Genomic DNA, 17,859 nt, shown 5'->3' on the forward strand with positions numbered 1-17,859 from the left:
TTAATCTTTTCATTATGTAAAAATTCATTCATTTGTAAAAATATACAACAATGTAGCATATTCGAAATATTGGAAAAATCGTTTTCCCGTCCTATCGTCCCTTTACTCAATATTGCCGAGCTGAACATACTTTATAATTAGTAGAAATCATTTACAATGAATAAATGGTAATTTGTTTTGTATCTCGGGTTCTAGAATTTGATTTTAAGTTAGACTATCCCCTATACAGCTATGAAAACCGCATTAAATTATATCCAGTAGTTTTGCGTGATGAACGAACATACAGACAGACAGAACAGGCAAACAAACTAAAATAATTGTTTTGACTGCTATTAAAGATCCCCCATAATTATTTTTCTTTAAAATCTTCTGTGTACAGACTTTGCCCACTAAAAGTTTTATCCTAATATTATTATCTACTCAACCAACCTTGGAATTTTGGATACTTATATGTATGGAGTATGGAGGGCACATGGTACTTTTCATCCCGGAAAAAACGCGGGCGAAGCCGCACTTAAAAGCGGTATGTCGATTATCAGATTTTGTATGCTGGGCTCCGCCGCTCTGTAGCTGCGGAAGGAACCAGGATAACGGTCAGATGAGAGAGAGGAGTGTAATAAAATACTTATTAAAATACAGTCACACCCCATTTTTTTTCTAGTTAACTTCGGCTGCAGCCATCATTTCAATTGGATTAAAACAAAGTTTTATACAAATGTATCACTTTATTATCACTTCACTTAAATTCTAATAACCAAACGTAATATTTGTATGTAACAATTTCGATATGAAATTATAAAAATAGTACGATCTAACAATATAGTTATATAATATAATTTAAATTCTTTGTGCAACCTCATTGTCGTAGTCTTCATAAAAATATTTAATAAACTATTTTAAAACGATGTCAAATCAGCGAACCAATCAATAGAATAATAGGCAGACCGACAGAGGCGCAAGGGTATAAGAGGGTGTGATTCCCATCGTCGTCTGCCCCCGCCCCTCTGCATACTGTGGACGAGGACTCAAGCGGTTGAGCTATATTTTGCGAAGGTCATTTGTTGATCAACAGTGATTTCTTATACATTGGCATTATTTTTTCTACATGCTCAGTCCATGGTACTGTGGGCGAAGTGCGGGTTAGCATTTCACTTCTCACTATCGAATCAATTCGAAATGAGACACATCGTTACTCAAAGTTAGCTATCAAATTTTGTATAGAACAGCTGTTTTTTTTGCGATTTCGGAGTTACTTCCATACTATAAGTTGTTCAGAATCATGAACTGAGCATGTAGACAAAATATTGACAATGTATAAAAAGTCACCTGTATAGATAGATATTAAAGTCATCAAAGTTGCCTAGGTAGGCATCATACCTGAACCATTTTCTATTACAGAACAGGTGACCACTGTACTTAACATAACAACACTATACCACAAAAAACAAAGATCTATAACTAACAATAAATGGACTATCTGACATGTGACAAAAAGTCTTTTCAAGTCTCAAAATCCTCATAAATCATATTGATTCAATACATTTTTAATAAAGAGAAGTTTAATACTAATACAAGAAATGGGAATTTCTGAAAGCTGAGCTTTCATCGTCTAAACAAAATACAAATGTATTTAATGCTTTCGATGTTTCACGATTGTTTATTTTATAACATTAAAAAAATATATGTGCCATAAATCTAATGTCCAATAACAATAATGTATAGTAAAATGTAATACAAAACCCTAATTAACGGGTGCACTATTAGGAATAAGTATCACAAATAGTTCGTAACACTAATAAAAATAACTAAAAAAGATTAACAAGGTATGTACCTTACTACCCTTTAAATGCCAACAACTTATATTTTTTACGAAATTATTGAACCCTGTAATATGAATTAGGTATTCATTTACGTACTATTCTCTTATAGTAATTAATTTTATCATAACATTTGGTAGACAGCATGAGGGTGACTTTATGTACTTAATTATTAATAATGACGCTCTATGGCCAGTCTTTATCTTGAAATGTAAATTCGGTTAATTGATTAGTTATAACAAACGTTTGCAACAAGTTGCGTTGCTTCAGTACGGTTAGTCGGACGCCGATTCCTGTCATCATATTTTAGTTGCACAAGACGTTGCACTAGACGTCAGGTCCAGAGTGAACTCGGCAGGGTAGTATGTAAATTGCTTATTATTGAGTGGCGGAACAGATGATAGTTCCGCCCGATCCACTCCATTCAACACGCCTTAAACCCTTAAAACTAAACGATATTCTTTTTCTTATTTTTCTTATCTTTTTTATTCTTTTCTTCTTTCATCATGTTTAGAGTTTCCAAGATCCGAGCTTTGTTCAACCTGGACTTGACCTCGAGATGCAAGGCAGCAGTTCTCTCCAGCTGCTGCGACTCCTCTCCGAAGTAGCAGTCGTACTCGCGACAGAGGTCCATGTACTCGCGCCACTTGCGGTCGCGCACGAGGCACGCTGGGTTGCCGATTATAATCAGCTTGGCCTTCGCTCTGGTCAGGGTTACGTTGAATCTCTGTAAGAAACGTGTCATTCTTTTATCTCTTCTGTTGGATTAATTGGGGCGGTGGCAGCACAGCACCGAAACTTATGAGAGCAATCACTCGGCCCTCAAAAGTTTTTAAATTATATATTTTTTGTCGATATGGTTCCCTATCAATTTGCATAAAATTTTAATTTTAATAAAGCATGGTATATTTGTGCTTATCCTAATGTTATTAACGCATAACATTTAGTATAACAGCTATTAATAATATTGAAGAATACATTTCAAAACTTTTTATTTCACTTGCCACGTAATATTTGGCATGCTCGCTTTTGTGATAGTCCACAAACACAGTGAACTAACAAACCTACCAGTTTTTTTTTTAATTGATTAATTAATTAGTATACAAAAAATATATATGCCAATGCCAAACACAGGTTATGCGAAAGTACTGATAAGACCAAACAAGTTATGGTAACATTGTTACGTTAAAGCATATAAGAAAAAACATAATTATGCAAAGAGAAGAGATCCCTGTAGGTATGAACAGTTGGCCGACCTTATCATCGACGAGGAAGCCGAGGCTGTACTTGGCGTCGTAGTCCAGCAGCTTGCAGTTGGCGCGGACGGTGGTCACGATGATGACGCGCTTCTCCTTGCCCTGGAACGACTCCACCGTGCCCACTTCGATCTTCTCGTAGTTCTCGTTTGTCAGCCAGCCTTTGACTTTGTACACCTATGGACGTTGACACTTATCAACCACAGAATTGCAATACCTATAGAAGGTGACTAATTTATAAGTAACTAATGTGTAATGATTTTAAGACCATCATTGTACACTTAGTTAGCAAATAAATGAATATAAATATAAATAGTTACAATTAAATTTAATTACTTTCAAAAATAATTTTAATGAGTAATTAAAAAAAAAATAAACGCCTGGGTACACCTGTAAGTAGTACCCACCTGCCGGATGTAAGGCGCGATGACGCCGATGTCCTCGGGTAGCACCTGGTGCTGCGTCACCAGCGCCTTGATATATCTCTTCACCATGTCCAGCTCGCGCTCATTGAAGTAACTGTGCGTGTTGAATATCAAGTTTATTTAGGGTGAGTTGCACCGTCAAATTTGATATTGATTTTAACTTGCGCGCCGCTGACGTGAATGAATTATAAACTTGCACGTATACAAAAATAATTTACCAGTAGGCTGCAACCCTGTCCTGTGGCAGCCAAAAACAGGTTAACAATGTTTATTTAAAAAGCCAATGACAATAAGGTTTATTACACATAATCTATTAAACTATACATATTTGTGTACTACAAAAATGAGAAGATAGGGATAGACAAAGTATAAAGTCACTTCAAAGTCGTCAACAACAACTCAGTTTGAACATAGTCCCAGGTCATTAGTAGTGCTCTAACCAACCAAGTTTTTATGTTACACAAACGTATCATTTTGTTATAAATTAAATTTGAAACAAAAGGTTCAAACCGGTGTGAAAACACGGTATTAACGAGCGGTAACTCTACTCTAAAAATTCGCCTTCGGAGCAAGTCATTGTAGTTCGGCAGTTTTTGTTCTTGTTTATGTTTATCCAATATTACCTATAGGATGTAAAGTTTGCGTACACTCAGGACTTGTGCCTCTTTATATAGCTCAGAAGTAAGGTGTCTGAAAGGCTTACACAACATTACCTTCAGTACAGCTCTTTGTGCACGCTCAAGTTTGATGAGGTATGTCATTGATGCACTACCCCATACCACTATGCAATATGTTAAGATAGATTGACAAAGTGCCAAATACACGCTCTTTAACAACTGGAAATTTGCCGCATCTCTTAGCAGTTTCATAGTGTGGATCAGTTTCCGCACTCTCCCGCACGCGACGTCAATATGAGCAGCAAAATTGAGCTTTTCATCGAGTGTTACCCCCAGGTAAAAAATTGTCTTCGACCTTTTTACCTCCCCGCATTGAGGATCCGAACAAGTCGGGTAATCGCTCATACATTTGTGAATTTTGATTTTTGGAAATTGTGTCGGAGCAGAAATTGTTGTTTTATAAAAACAAATCAATTTAGTTTTCTGGACATTACGAGTAAGGAGATTTGCTTTGATTTGCTGATTTTGCAAATTTCGATGTGGTTGAACAACCACATCGAAATTTGGGACAGGCCCTTACTGACCTCTTCATGGCAGTTCTTCCAATTTTCAGCAGAGAATATAATAGCCGTGTCGTCTGCGTAGCATATGATGGAACTGTAGGGTGTTGTTAATGAAGGAAGATCATTTATGTATGCCAAGAACAGGGTGGGACCCAAAATACTCCCTTGAGGTACTCCAAAAAGTACAGGTTTGCGTTGACTCACTGCAAATTCTGCTTTCACACATTGGTATCTATCACTCAGATAACTAGAGAACCACTTCAAGGCTAAACCTCTCACACCCATTATTTCTATCTCTCTTAGGAGTATCTTGATAGACACTGTGTCAAACGCCTTTGCTAAATCGAGAAAAGCGCCGACACAGGCTCGTCCATTATCCAGATGGGAAACGACTTTGTTCACCAGAAGAGAAATTGCATCCTCTGTATCTACAGAGGATGCAATTCAAAATTGTTTCTCCTAAATCCAAATTGCGAGTCTGATATCAAATTGTGTTTGTCTAGGAAGGAAATCAGCCTTGTATTTACTAAGATTTCCAGAAGTTTTGACAGGGAACTCAGCAGAGAAATAGGTTTGTAGTTCATAGGATCGTCTTTAGCACCATGTTTATGGATCGGGGACACTGCAGCAATTTTCCAGATATCTGGGAAAATGCCCGTTGAAAAGCTGAGATTAAAAATGTGAGCCAAAGGAACCGCAATAGATTTCCCGATTGATTAGAGATAATACCTTTTGTATTAGAGATAATACCTCATGTGCATCAGTTGGACTAAGAAAAAATGATTTAGTAGGACCCGATGCCGATAGTCCAAAGCGCGCAGCCAAGTCATCTTCAGTTTCTTTTCTATAAGTTAATGTTTTCTTAGCCAGAATCTGCCCAATTGTTGAAAAATAGTCATTGCAGTGGTTCAGAGACTCCGTGGGTGAGTTCTTAATATTGGTAAGATTACATGTTCTGGATTTTTGCTTACGAGTATGAGTAATTTTGCTTATGTTTTGCCAGAGTTTCTTGGGATTGTTTAGATTTTCATTTAATAGTTTGGAGTCCGATTTGAGCTTTCTGAGTAGATTCTGATAAAAATTTCTATATTTTATGAAAATCTCCTTTTTAGCAGAATCATCTGAATTTTTTTTAACTTGAGCATGAAGTTTATCTTTGTGAATCGCGCACCTAATGAGTCCTGGTATCATCCAAGGCTGAATGTTAAATTGCGAGTTACGTACTTTCACAAGTTTAGTATGCTTGGCTACAGCATCTTTCAACAGAGCATCGAATTTTTCTGCGGTTCTATTAGGGCATGCACACTCCAAAACTTCCCACCAGACGATAGAATCAATACTTTCGGCCAGACCCTTGTAATCGATTTTGCTGCGGTAGCGATTCTTGGTAGTCTTTGTATGAGGAGTGCCAAATGTAACGGCAGCCATTTCTACATGGTGGTCCGTAAGCTCAGTGTGACAGACTATCGACGTGGCTGACACCTGATTTGGCACATAAAAACGTTTACGTTTTGATAAAATAGCGTACTTTGCGTTTTTCTGCGCAAGTTGACTTCAGAGTGCAATCTACCCTTAGACGTTTAATTTAGTTTGTTCGAAAGATTCGATCAATAGTAGTATCCGATGCGCGACGTTGCGCCATGACGTCAAAATTCTAATTGACAATGTCAACAAACAAAATAATATGATAGGTATATAAATATATTTGACCAATTTTTCTGAAGTTGAATGTTGTAATCAAAGAGCATGTAAGGTGTTCACAGACTTTTAAGTGTGATATACGGCGGTAATTTCGGATAAGAATTTTTTTTGTATGAAGTAAGAATGGTGAATGAATGAATAATGTGATAGTATAGTGGCGGTTGTACCTGGGCGCGTTGCCCATGCGCTGCTCGACGGAGTGCACGGCGTGGAACAGCAGCGCGCGGCGGCCGCGAGCGCCGCCCAGCACGCCCAGCGCGCTCAGCGCGTCGCGCTCCGCCTGCGCCTGTGCACGAGCACGCACCACACTTACAGTTTAACCTACATTTACAATTATCGAAGTATTGCTCTGTTCCGCTTTCACGGCTAAACCGCTAGACCGATTTTGATCAAACATAGGCTACTTTTCTTTTAAAAATCGACCCCTAATGACTATAATGGAAGAATGAAAGCTTGTATGAAAATCTTGTTTCTTTCGAATCCACGCAGGCGAAGCCGCGAGCCGAAGCTAGTATAATGGTACGTAAGGATAAAAAAATAAATAATATTTTAAGCTTACCACCAAGTTATCGTTGTAGAAGAGGCGGTTAGGAATGGCGAGGATGTCGGGGTCGGAACGGAAGTTTTTGATGAGCATCGTGATATAATTATTGTCATTAGAGTAAAGGTTCTTATATGTTCGATGCAGTCGCTCCAACAGAGAAGTGCCTGGAAATAGAGCAAATGTTTGATTAAAATCCATTCGATTATTATAAATGTGAAAGTTTGACTTTCCGTCCATCTCATTTTTATAGCTAAATCACTGTGCCGATTTTAATGTTATTTGGTATAGATATAGTTTATGATGAAGTCAAAAATATTCTTCCACGAGCGGAGCTGCGGGCATCAGCTAATAACTAATAGTAAGTCAAATTATACAATAATAATATAAAAATTAAAATCAATTCACTCACTTATCACGTTTCGAATAGTATTGAGCCAACTTAGGCCAATAAACATGAATTTGGCAGGAATATAGTTTGTGACTAGGAAACGTCAGCTAAGAAATGACTTTTGAAAATTCAATCCTTAAAAGGGTTGAAGAGGGTTTGGTTAAGTAAGTAGTAATTTTTCATTTCATTTCGTTTTTCAAGCTCGTCTCTAACGCTTGTTGCTGTGTCATGTCAGTTTGGGGAACCTCTTTTTTGATAGCCTATTTAGTTTATGTGTGCCACTGCTGGGCAAATGCCTCCCCTTTTGTAAAGCTTAAATAGAAAAAATTGAAGGCTCACCCAGCCCCCTGTGCTGGGCCTCCCTGGAGATGCAGACGGGCCCCAGCTGCTGGGGGTCGCCGGCCAGCACCAGCTTGCCGCTGGGCGCCAGCAGCCCGCAGATCGGCACCAGCGTCGCCGGCTCCGACGCTTGCGCAGCTTCGTCGATGAACAGGTGAGTCATTTGCACCTTATGGGATGTTTGGTTTCGGGGTCTGTAAAGGAGAAAATAAAGACTTAAGACATTAATACTTTGACGTTGTTAAAAAAATATTTAGAAATCGACGTGCCACCGTGCTATTTAATCGAAATGTATCAAGAGTTACAAGGTTCCACTCGAACCAACATTTCCCTGGTATGTACAATGAAAGTTCAATAAACGCTTATCAAAAGTAGGAAACCAAATCTTGAACTCCGAAACTTTGTCTCGGTAGGAATCCGGAAAGCCAAATGAGAGATCAGATCTAAAATCAAGATGATAACTTACGAAGCGTATTTGGCGGCGTGCGAGAGCGTAGTGATGACGATCCTGTACGAGGCCATCTGTACATTGCTGACAGAATAGAAGTTCTCATAGCTGGTCCCGTTGGACACGGGCGCCAGCACCGGCGGCATCACTGACCTGTAAACGCGATCATTACGGTTGATTCAAAGTTGATATTATTTGAAAATGGATATACTTTTTTTATCTTAAAATGTCGAGTGCCAGATGCGTAATGTCAGCTTGAAGTAAAATTGTATTTTGAATTATCTAACCTTGTTTCTTATCGCGTGTGTTATTACTAACACTGGTGTTAGATTTTATACAAGTAGTCTTAAGACTTCTGACATTACATACTTGAACATTCACATGTAAACTGTCGATGCAACACGCTTCTTCAGTTGAATCTAGATATCATTTTGTCATATTATGTACATCCACCGTGTTTGCCTGAAAATAAATTTATTCTTTAATTCATAGAGCAGTGCACTCACCATTCCCTGGACTGTGAGTTGGCTCTTAGCAGATAGTTGGTGATGTTGAGGGTCTTGTTGTAGTGCAGCAGCATGACGGCGATGTGGTCGGCCGCCATGTTGGAGTCCGTGCACACCATCACGCGGTTGCGCGGGTTGCTCACCACTATCTGGAAATAACCACGTTCATTTTTTTTTCTAATTACAAGAGTGAGCCTTATAAATAGGTAGGTAAAAATTAAACTATATCTAGGGTTGGGAAGCTTACATGCGTATGTAAAGTATGTTAATTCATAACAGTTCGATGTTAGTGTGTGGGAGTGGTACAGATTGGTTCTATTATTATTATATTATTATATTGCTAAGGCTAATATCACACAAGGATATAAACGCAAGTATGCATATGGACAGATAGTTTGGATTTGTGTTTATCTGGGTAATTATTGTAAACAAACAAGCGTATTGGTTTTAAGAAGTTTAGCACTCGCACCTGCATTGATGGCAATAACTGAAAATCAGTGTTTCTGCTATCATGCACAAATCTCACTGAGTTACGCTCATTTTACCTTGCTGCAGCACACTAATTCATCTAGTAAAAAGTTGTTTGTAATTTACTGCCAACTAAATTATTTATTTTGATATTAGTCTGTGTCTATTTTCTATGTCTAATTTATTCCGAACAAGGGCTCCACTGTATTATATGGTGGAGAGTAAACCCTGAGCTACCTGTATGATGGCCTCCACGATGGTCATGGTCTTGCCGGTGCCGGGCGGCCCGAACACGATGTAGGGCGCCTTGCCCGCCGTGCCCGACACTATGTGCTGCACCGCCGACCGCTGCTCAGAGTTGTCTTTTATCAGCTTGTTGTAGAATCTAGAACATTTCATTTTTAAGACAATCATGGTGTTGCAGGCGTCTATAGGCTGTGGTGACCATTTACCATCCGCTGGATTGCATGCCTGTTTGCTTGGTGGTATAAAAAAAATATAATACTTTTACAAGTCTGCATATAGTAGAAAATTATAGAAAGTGTTGTATACTCTTGGCTGGAAATGCTGGGTGTTTACCAACCAATCTTAACCATTTCTATTGCTATGTCAAAAAATCTGGTTCGTTAAAAATCCGTTTGCAACTATAACTGTCTCATTCAGTCGTAGCTGTCTTAACCTAAAATTTTGATATACATCGATAACTAAACCGAGAAACTAAGGGCCATCTACAATGATTTAGGTAATAATCCTTGTAACAACTGGGAAAATCGCCATCTAGTGTGTCACTCGTTACGCAGTTTATCTGGAAGTTATTGAAACACCTAAATAATTATTATGTAGACGGTTCAAAGTCCCTTTCTTCTTCAGTTTTAACTAATAACTGACCTGTCTATAGTCTTCAGTTTGACGGGCTTGTTGTTGGGCACGGGGAAGACGCGGCAGACCTGCTTGCTGGAGTGCAGCTTGGACACGGCCTCGTGCATCCTCTCCAGCGGCACGCGGGACATCAGGAAGCGCACGTCGAAGTCCGCGTCCGGGCTGAAGTGGCTGTGGAAGCTGCGAGACACGTGGAAACGACATTTTTTCACAATCGTACTACACAGAGATACCGGAAAGGGACAGACAACACATAGGAAATTAAGTATAAAGGTGCTGCTAAATTCAAATGAAATTTCTCGCGAAAGGAGAGTGTGAAAAGAAAAGCAGATAAGCAATTATTTTCAGTTAAGAATAAATAATATTAGCCATATAGCTAAATAATATTAGCCAGACACTCCATAGTGTTGGTTTTCAGATAATACTTAAAATAAATAATTTTTCATTATACAATAACACATAGGTATGTGAGTGATTTGATAAAATCTTGAGAATTTTTTTTTTTTGGAAAAATATCATCATAATATTGTGCACGTCGACGAAAAATCACTAGTATTTTTAAAGTAAGGTTGGGCTCAATTGGCTTAAAAAGTTATAAACTTACAGTCTGATGATATTTTCATTGTAGTCAAATAACCTAATAATATTAATGATAAAAACTTACTTGTCATCAAATCCAGCCAAGTGAATTTTGCAGTCTTCCAAACTCTTGATGTAGCTTTCGAAATGAACCGTGGTGTTTTCTACGGGGCGTATTACTACTCGATCGCCTGTTGTTAAGAGTCATGGTTTTAGCTGAGTAAATTGTCAATAAGCTTGGATATCTACTGACGCGTTTATTAATAAATATATATGGATAAATCACATAGATTGACAAAAAGCTAAATCTGACTAATGCCAGCTTTAAGGTGAGGCATCTGACATAACTTAACGCCTTAAACAGAGGCGAATAGTGGTATACACATTTATAAGCTAAATACGTCATTGAAACCTGGATAAAAAATATGTATTTACCACGCAATAAAGATGGCCGCTTTTCCGCTAATCCAGGAACTTCCAACATATACAAGTCTCCCACTTTCTCCAGCTTCACCATAGTCATGTTGTATTTCTAAAAAACTAATATTAATAAGAAATAAAAAGGAAAATCAGGTCCAGAGCGAGTTAAAATCGCGAGAGGGTTACGTACAATTTTTAAAATTCGTATAGGTTTTGTTGTAATCTACAGGCAATGAATTAAATTTTGTATTATTTTTTTCGAATATCAAGGAGGCCAACTCCACACTGTCGCCGAATTCAGACATATACGGACGCGAATGAGTGAATATTGCTTAATTTGTATGAGTACCAAGAACCAGCAATGTATCCTGAATCCGCCAAAGTTTGGCAAACTATTTGGCGATGATGTGGAGACGGGATGACGGCATCTATTAAATTTTTATTAAATGAATTACATTTAAAAGAAATTAACGCCATCTATACAATTTTTCTCAATCAATTAATATTTTCTTCATAAAAGCAGTTATTTTCGTATTTTTCACGAATTACATCGAACCTGTTTATTTACAATATTAACAAAGCTATATTTGAGATCCTCATAACGAGCCTCATAATAAGATTTGCAAAACTTTTTTATTTCCTAATTTACCCCCCCGAAAATTATCCTAACATTTAATTACTCTGCACGTTTGTGTTTGGGTATTATAGTATATACATACTCTCAAATTAATTCTCTCAATAACTTCTTCCCACCAAAGTAAATGATGGAAATATATCATATAATTTTCTTTGGTAATTCCTTCTTCAAGAATAGCTCTGAAACAAAATATTAGAAATTATCATTCCAACAGCATATTATATAAATAAATGTATTATTTAATATTATATAAATATAATCATTCATATACAATTTTAACAGCTTATTTTAAAAATGTAACTATACTGAATGTATAATTACAAAAAGTATAAAAATAACAATAATTATAAATAAATATTTATTTGAGTTTCTTGAAAAAACAAATACCTATATTTTGTCAAAACTTTTATATTCAAAAAATATACACCAAGCCGAACAAAAAAAAATTAACAAAAATATATTTGTTGATCACTCTTTATAACCCTTCGAAGCATGTAATAAATAAAAAATAATAATTAATTTTATGTTCAAATTGTTTCATTACTTTAAAAAGATATCCAATAGTTTATTTAAATCCATTCTTCTCGCATGATTTGATGTAGATACGATACCTTATTTACAAATCGAAATCTAATAAAATAACGATAAAAGTGCTAATTCTGTTTTTCCGATTGTGTTATCACTAAATTGATTAAATATATCTGGAACATTCAAATAATTCAATAAATTTTTGAAGTCCCTTCCAAATGCGATGAGACATTATGAAGTGATTACGTCATAAATCATAGACACAAACGTTGCAAATATATTTTGATGACAAAAAATCACAATAAATTATGTCGAAATAAGTATATTTCCTCATTACAACTTATCTTTATCCTCCCTCTAAAGAATATATGAATGTATAAGTCTGGTTGGATTATGTTTAATACCTGGTGTCAATGAGTACCACTCTCAGTTGGTTGAGCTCCTCACGGGGCAGATGAAGTCCTTCCAACGAGTCCTCGTTCAAACCTCGAGGGAAGAGGATTTTAAGGAGTTTCGGTACTTTGAACATTTGTTGTTGAATCCTGCAAGAATACAGTTATCCATGTTAATAATTATGAATGCAAAATAGATATGCTTAATGACCCGAGGCAACCGCAGGCGAAGCTGCGGCTTGTTGCCGCACAATAGCTTGTTTTTCAAATTTAGCATATTATATATGATTTTCTTGAAATCGTTTAGTTAGCCGCATATCTAGTTATACGTACGGAATTTTATGTCGCAGTAATAGTGCCGAATTTGCAATGAATTTGAAACTATTTATTTATTTATACTGGAGCTGAAGCTGCGGTTGATCATAGGAATAGTTAAAAACAAAAGAAAAATGTAACATATTTATTTTATACATACACATTGGTAGATCTGATGAAATGATCTGGCTTAGCCCAATGCTCGCTGTTATATGGACTCCTAGTTGGAATGTATGATAATGGGTTTTCTTGGACATAAACCACCTGAAAAAATTATACTTTAAATTGAAAAAGCTCCAGAAAAATCGGTCTACTTTCTCATTTGGTCTATTTTGAATATTTGGTCGGGCAATTTCGAATAAAATCCATACACTCGTGGACAAATAGATTGTTTTATTAGGACTAAAAAATACATACCATTTCGCGCATGAAAATTAAACTCCTTTCCTCACTAGGTTTGAAGAAAGTAAATATAACAGGCATTTCATACTGTCCTATATCAGAGGCCATGAAATCTATCGCCACTGCATTTGGGATGCTCTGTTCTGGAAAAATAAAAAATAATTTGAGAGAAAAGAAATAAAAAACTGCCAGTCGTATCCTGAATTATACATTATGCCTATGATATCTATTCTCACTGTTGATCATTTTGTTGGGCCATTTAATATTTTAGGGCACTCATGAACGCGGTGTTCAATTCGTCGCGAAATTAAATTCAAATAATGCAACTCAAAGAACTAACTTTTAGCCAAGGTGTGCGGTTCCTCCCCAAACACATAAGGGTGGTCATTAGCCACAAAATTGGGCTGAGGATGAGCCATCAATATCCCCACCACAAGCACATCTTCATTACGCATGTCGTTGGCCATACTGAACGAGAACCTTGCCGATTGCCCAGGCTTCACCTGTGAAAACAGAATAATTTTGCAGGTTAAACAGAGACGATCCTATTCGCCTCCGTGTTTACATCATACATACAGTGTTTCATCTTTCCCTATTATTTGGCTACGATTTTACGACCGGCCGCCTGCTTGATGTTAACCGTCTCTGGGAATGCTATTGTTACCTATCAACTGACAAGGCATTTACATCCATATTTCCCCCTAGTCGCTTCGAAAGGACATGGGCTTGTTCTATTCAAGGGCGAAAGTATATTCACATCCTCTCGCTCATACAGTATTGTCTACTTTAGTGATAACTGTGTATGATAAATTTAATCTAAAATTTGCTTGGACATGAAACTGATAAACATGAGCATTTTCATGTCCAAATAGATTTACAATTCTTTTCAGGCTTAATATTATAAATGCGAAAATAAGTTCGTTTGCTTAACACTTTATCTACTTAATTAGTCTTCTAGTAGAGTATGGAGAAGTAAGTGAATTTTCATGTGGGAAATTTACGCAGGCGAAGCCGCGAGCAAATGCTAGTAGGATATATCTTAAAAATAAATTAAAATATAGGCATGTAATTTAGATAACATATAACATAATCATATTGACTACTACTCTAATTAGTAAATTGATCAACTTGTAAACAGTGCTAAAACCAGTATTTGGTTAAGTCATAGTTACATCTATCAAGAACAATGGCAGTAAACTCACATTGATTCTGATTTTCTGATGGTCGCTTTTTTCGACGTTGTCAGTGACAGCATTGCCATGCGCTTGACTTTGAGCCGAGCCATAGATAATAATTCCATCTCTATTCTTGCTGAAGCTTTTTCTGAAGAAAGGTTTAGGGTTGGATTAAAATCTTTGTACATATACATAATTTCATGTTAGTGTTAGTTGCTATACTACTCCAAAAAGGCTGGTCCGATTATGATACAACTTTATGTGTACAATCAGCAGGTATTCTCAGACCTACAATGAGAATAGGTCCATTATAATTTTATACTCCTAAGTGATAAAAGCCAAGCCTAGCCAGCTAGCAATAATATACAATATATTTAGGATTTAACAATTTTTCATTGAAATTAATTCAATACCTATTTATACTTTAGTTTTAATTTTAGGTTAATTTAGCTGTTCTATTATTGTATATTTTGTTAAGTAGTTTTAGTTATAAACAATTTATATGTTCAATAAACCTAATATACACATGTGATGACATCAGTTCTGATAAATATTAGATATTAAGTACTTGAGTGAGTATTATCTGTTTAGACTTTGTCAGCATAAATAGGTAGTAGAATTTTAAAAAATATTGCTGTTCTATGAAATCACATTATCATTTTAAATCATTTATGTTGCTTATTTCAAAGCTCTAACAAAAAATACACATTAATAAATAATTTATATAGACAAATAAAACAGATAACACATAATTTTGAGATTTCTGTTATGGGATCCTAAACAAATATACCTACTAGGTATATTTTAATTACAAGCTTTTTTTATTTAGTTTCACCTGTTCATGTTTGCTTGTTTGTCTCTAATCAAATCTCGCATGTTAGACTTCTCCTACTTCCAGTTCTCCTACAGAGTCTTTCAGTTTCAATGACAATGGATTATTATGATAAGCATGACCAGATGGTGCACCCAGGATGGCTTCCAATGAGGGAACAATTTACAGCACGGACATGGGTTTTTGTCAGGAGTTAAATGCCACAAAATCTCCCTGACGACAATAAAATCGCACCTGGGACCTCCAGTGTAGCAGCCTAGCATGATGACCGTTAGTCTACAGAGGTTGGCTTGATATTTTTTAAAAATAATGTACAAAGAACTTACTTATTTTTCTTACAGTCATAGAGAATTGTGTTGCAGATATGTTTTGGGGTGTTATCATGGAACACCTCAGCATTCTCATCGTAAAACTCATCCACTACACCACATACTTCACAGAAGATTCTGTTACCTAAAATTTAAATTTTTCTTTAATTAATCAATACATTATGTGCACCTATAATCACCTTTATGTACACCTAAAATCACCCTATTTGAAAAAAATATATTTATTTACTCTGCATGTCTGTGTTTGGGTCAGAGAATTACATCACATTACCAAATTTCACCTGATTTGATCCAATAGGACCAGTCAGTTCACAGCAAATTGTTTGTGACAGATGGACAACAGACGACACACAATTGATCCAATAAGGGTTCCGTTATTTTTGTATGGAACCCTAAAAGTATATTGTGATAAATGTGAATCAATAACATTATGTGAATAAAAAACCACTTATTTATAAATATTAATGGAGTAGTTGGGCACTGACTTCTCCATATCACAAAGTCACACAATACCTAGCTGATAAATCATCAACTAGAGTGCAGGTTTACTCACAATGTTTTCATTCACCGGAAAGAGAGAATGTGGATTATTATTTTTACCTTTCTTATTTGTTTCCTCCATTTTATTGGTTATTTTTATGAATCTCAAACCTGTAAGAGTCATAATAATAAAATTATAAAAAATCACACTGTATGATTTTATTTTAGTAGAATGGTAGATATTATAGTTGGCAAAAATAGTAGTTTATATAAATTTATTATAATAAAAATATAAAATAACAATTTTGTCTAGACTTTGTAAATAATTAAACACAAAAAAATGCCAAAAATTGTTATTTTATATTTTTTAATTGTTGTTGTAAGTACAACACAAGTAAATGGTATGTGCTATATCAGCAGTTGAGCAGCACAAACCCTAGTAGCTAGTAGCTACCTAGTCAGCAGTAATTTAAATGTACCCACTGTGATGATGTATTTAAGCTCCAATAGAAATTATTAATGCAAGTAGTACCGTACCTCATATCACTGAAGATAAACGTTGTTGATATCCAATTTGAAATTACCTGAAGAAGTGGAAGTCAGTATGATTTTATAATATATTGGACATTGTTGTACTTACCTGACAAACTTTTCAATCACAAGACCCACATTGAAATGTAATCTTTAAACATCAACCCACATCAACTGATACAGAAAAGCTAAAATAATGCGGTGCAGTAAGCGCAGTCACATTTTATGTAGGTAGATTAGATTTTCCCACTTCTTGGAATTGGAATTCCCCGAACAAGAACAAAGAAAAGAGATAACGAAAGTATTTGAAGCCAAAGACAATAAAAATAACTGACACTGACAGTTACTAAATGAAGTCTTAGTGTTGCCCTACGCTCTATTGGGTGCGCCCTACACACTTGATCTCTCGCTTTGAATACGGCATATTACTCAAAGCTCAGCGCAGATGGCGCTACTGGTACAACTAAGGTACACAACCAATGGAGGCAAAAAGCGCCAATTTTCAATATTGTTGCAGATTTACGAACAAAAAACCTTCTACGCAATCGTGTGCGAGTTTAAAGGAAAAATGAAGGATTTAGTGGATTATCCTGAAAATAATAAAACAAGTTTAGGTTATGTTCTGCATTATTTGGTCAACTGTGGTCATAAACTGGTATAAACTTGATTTTGACTGAAGATCTTACCTGTATGAAGTTCATATTTTAATAAGTCTTCACATGTGAAGTGTTCCGAGCTTCTTTTCGACCGTTTACTGGCTCAAAAATTTTACAGCGTGAGGCGTATCCCATAGTTTTCGAAGTTTTATTATCTTATGGAAAACGATTTTTCCCAATATTTAGGCAACCAAATATGTACAGTGTTGTATATTTACACAAACGAATGCTTACATATTGAAAGAATTAATAAAGTACTCTAAAATAAACGTTTCCATCAACTTATGCACTCTGGCGGAATAAATGCGCAATAATACTCCCTATTTGTTACATGTAATAATGCAACAAATAACAATGCACTCCTAATTTGGGCAGTCGAGTAAAAAGATTAAAATTAAACTAGGTAAGGTTTCAAGGTGCTATGCTTCCAGATAAAACGTATAAAAAACACCGACCAAATCTCACTCTCTCATCTGAGCGCCTTCCCGATTTCTTCCTCAGCCCTAGAGCGTCGGAGCCCAGGAACCACTTTCCGACGACCGTGCGAAGAAATATCATAATAGCCAAAAATCGTAAGTCTTTTTGGCTATTATGATATTTTTAGAAATAGTGTCTTACTTTCATGATGTAAA

The 17,859-nt window shown here is 36.1% G+C and overlaps 1 protein-coding gene across 2 annotated transcripts; it reads right to left on the reverse strand.

Annotated features, from left to right (window-relative positions):
* Positions 1 to 705: 705 nt before the first annotated feature.
* LOC128677015 (putative helicase mov-10-B.1) lies at positions 706 to 16,851 on the reverse strand. 2 transcript variants are annotated; one of them, XM_053757542.2, is made up of 21 exons: positions 16,681 to 16,851; positions 16,161 to 16,211; positions 15,558 to 15,684; positions 14,427 to 14,547; positions 13,565 to 13,727; positions 13,240 to 13,367; positions 12,983 to 13,086; positions 12,520 to 12,657; positions 11,670 to 11,766; positions 10,966 to 11,062; positions 10,616 to 10,721; positions 9,961 to 10,131; positions 9,310 to 9,457; positions 8,605 to 8,753; positions 8,117 to 8,251; positions 7,651 to 7,844; positions 6,939 to 7,087; positions 6,547 to 6,665; positions 3,481 to 3,592; positions 3,074 to 3,250; positions 706 to 2,544 (listed from the first exon to the last, which is right to left on the reverse strand). In XM_053757542.2, the coding sequence occupies exons 2-21, from the start codon at positions 16,180 to 16,182 to the stop codon at positions 2,266 to 2,268; spliced, it is 2,736 nt and encodes a 911-aa protein (XP_053613517.1). In that variant the 5' UTR covers positions 16,183 to 16,211; positions 16,681 to 16,851; the 3' UTR covers positions 706 to 2,265. The 2 variants fall into 2 exon arrangements, with proteins under 2 accessions (XP_053613517.1, XP_053613519.1); XM_053757544.1 differs by lacking the exons at positions 14,427 to 14,547; positions 16,161 to 16,211; positions 16,681 to 16,851.
* Between the last annotated feature and the right edge of the window lie 1,008 nt (positions 16,852 to 17,859).

Source organism: Plodia interpunctella, chromosome 17, assembly GCF_027563975.2.
Source record: "Plodia interpunctella isolate USDA-ARS_2022_Savannah chromosome 17, ilPloInte3.2, whole genome shotgun sequence".
Lineage (NCBI taxonomy): Eukaryota > Metazoa > Arthropoda > Insecta > Lepidoptera > Pyralidae > Plodia > Plodia interpunctella.

Coding starts and splice junctions, on each gene's coding strand:
- LOC128677015 (XM_053757542.2), bottom strand. CDS start 16,182: ATGGAGGAAACAAATAAGAAAG. Junction 7,845..8,116: donor CACGCCGCCAAATACGCTTC/GTAAGTTATCAT, acceptor TCTCCTTTACAG/ACCCCGAAACCAAACATCCC. Junction 3,251..3,480: donor TCGCGCCTTACATCCGGCAG/GTGGGTACTACT, acceptor CAACGTCCATAG/GTGTACAAAGTCAAAGGCTG.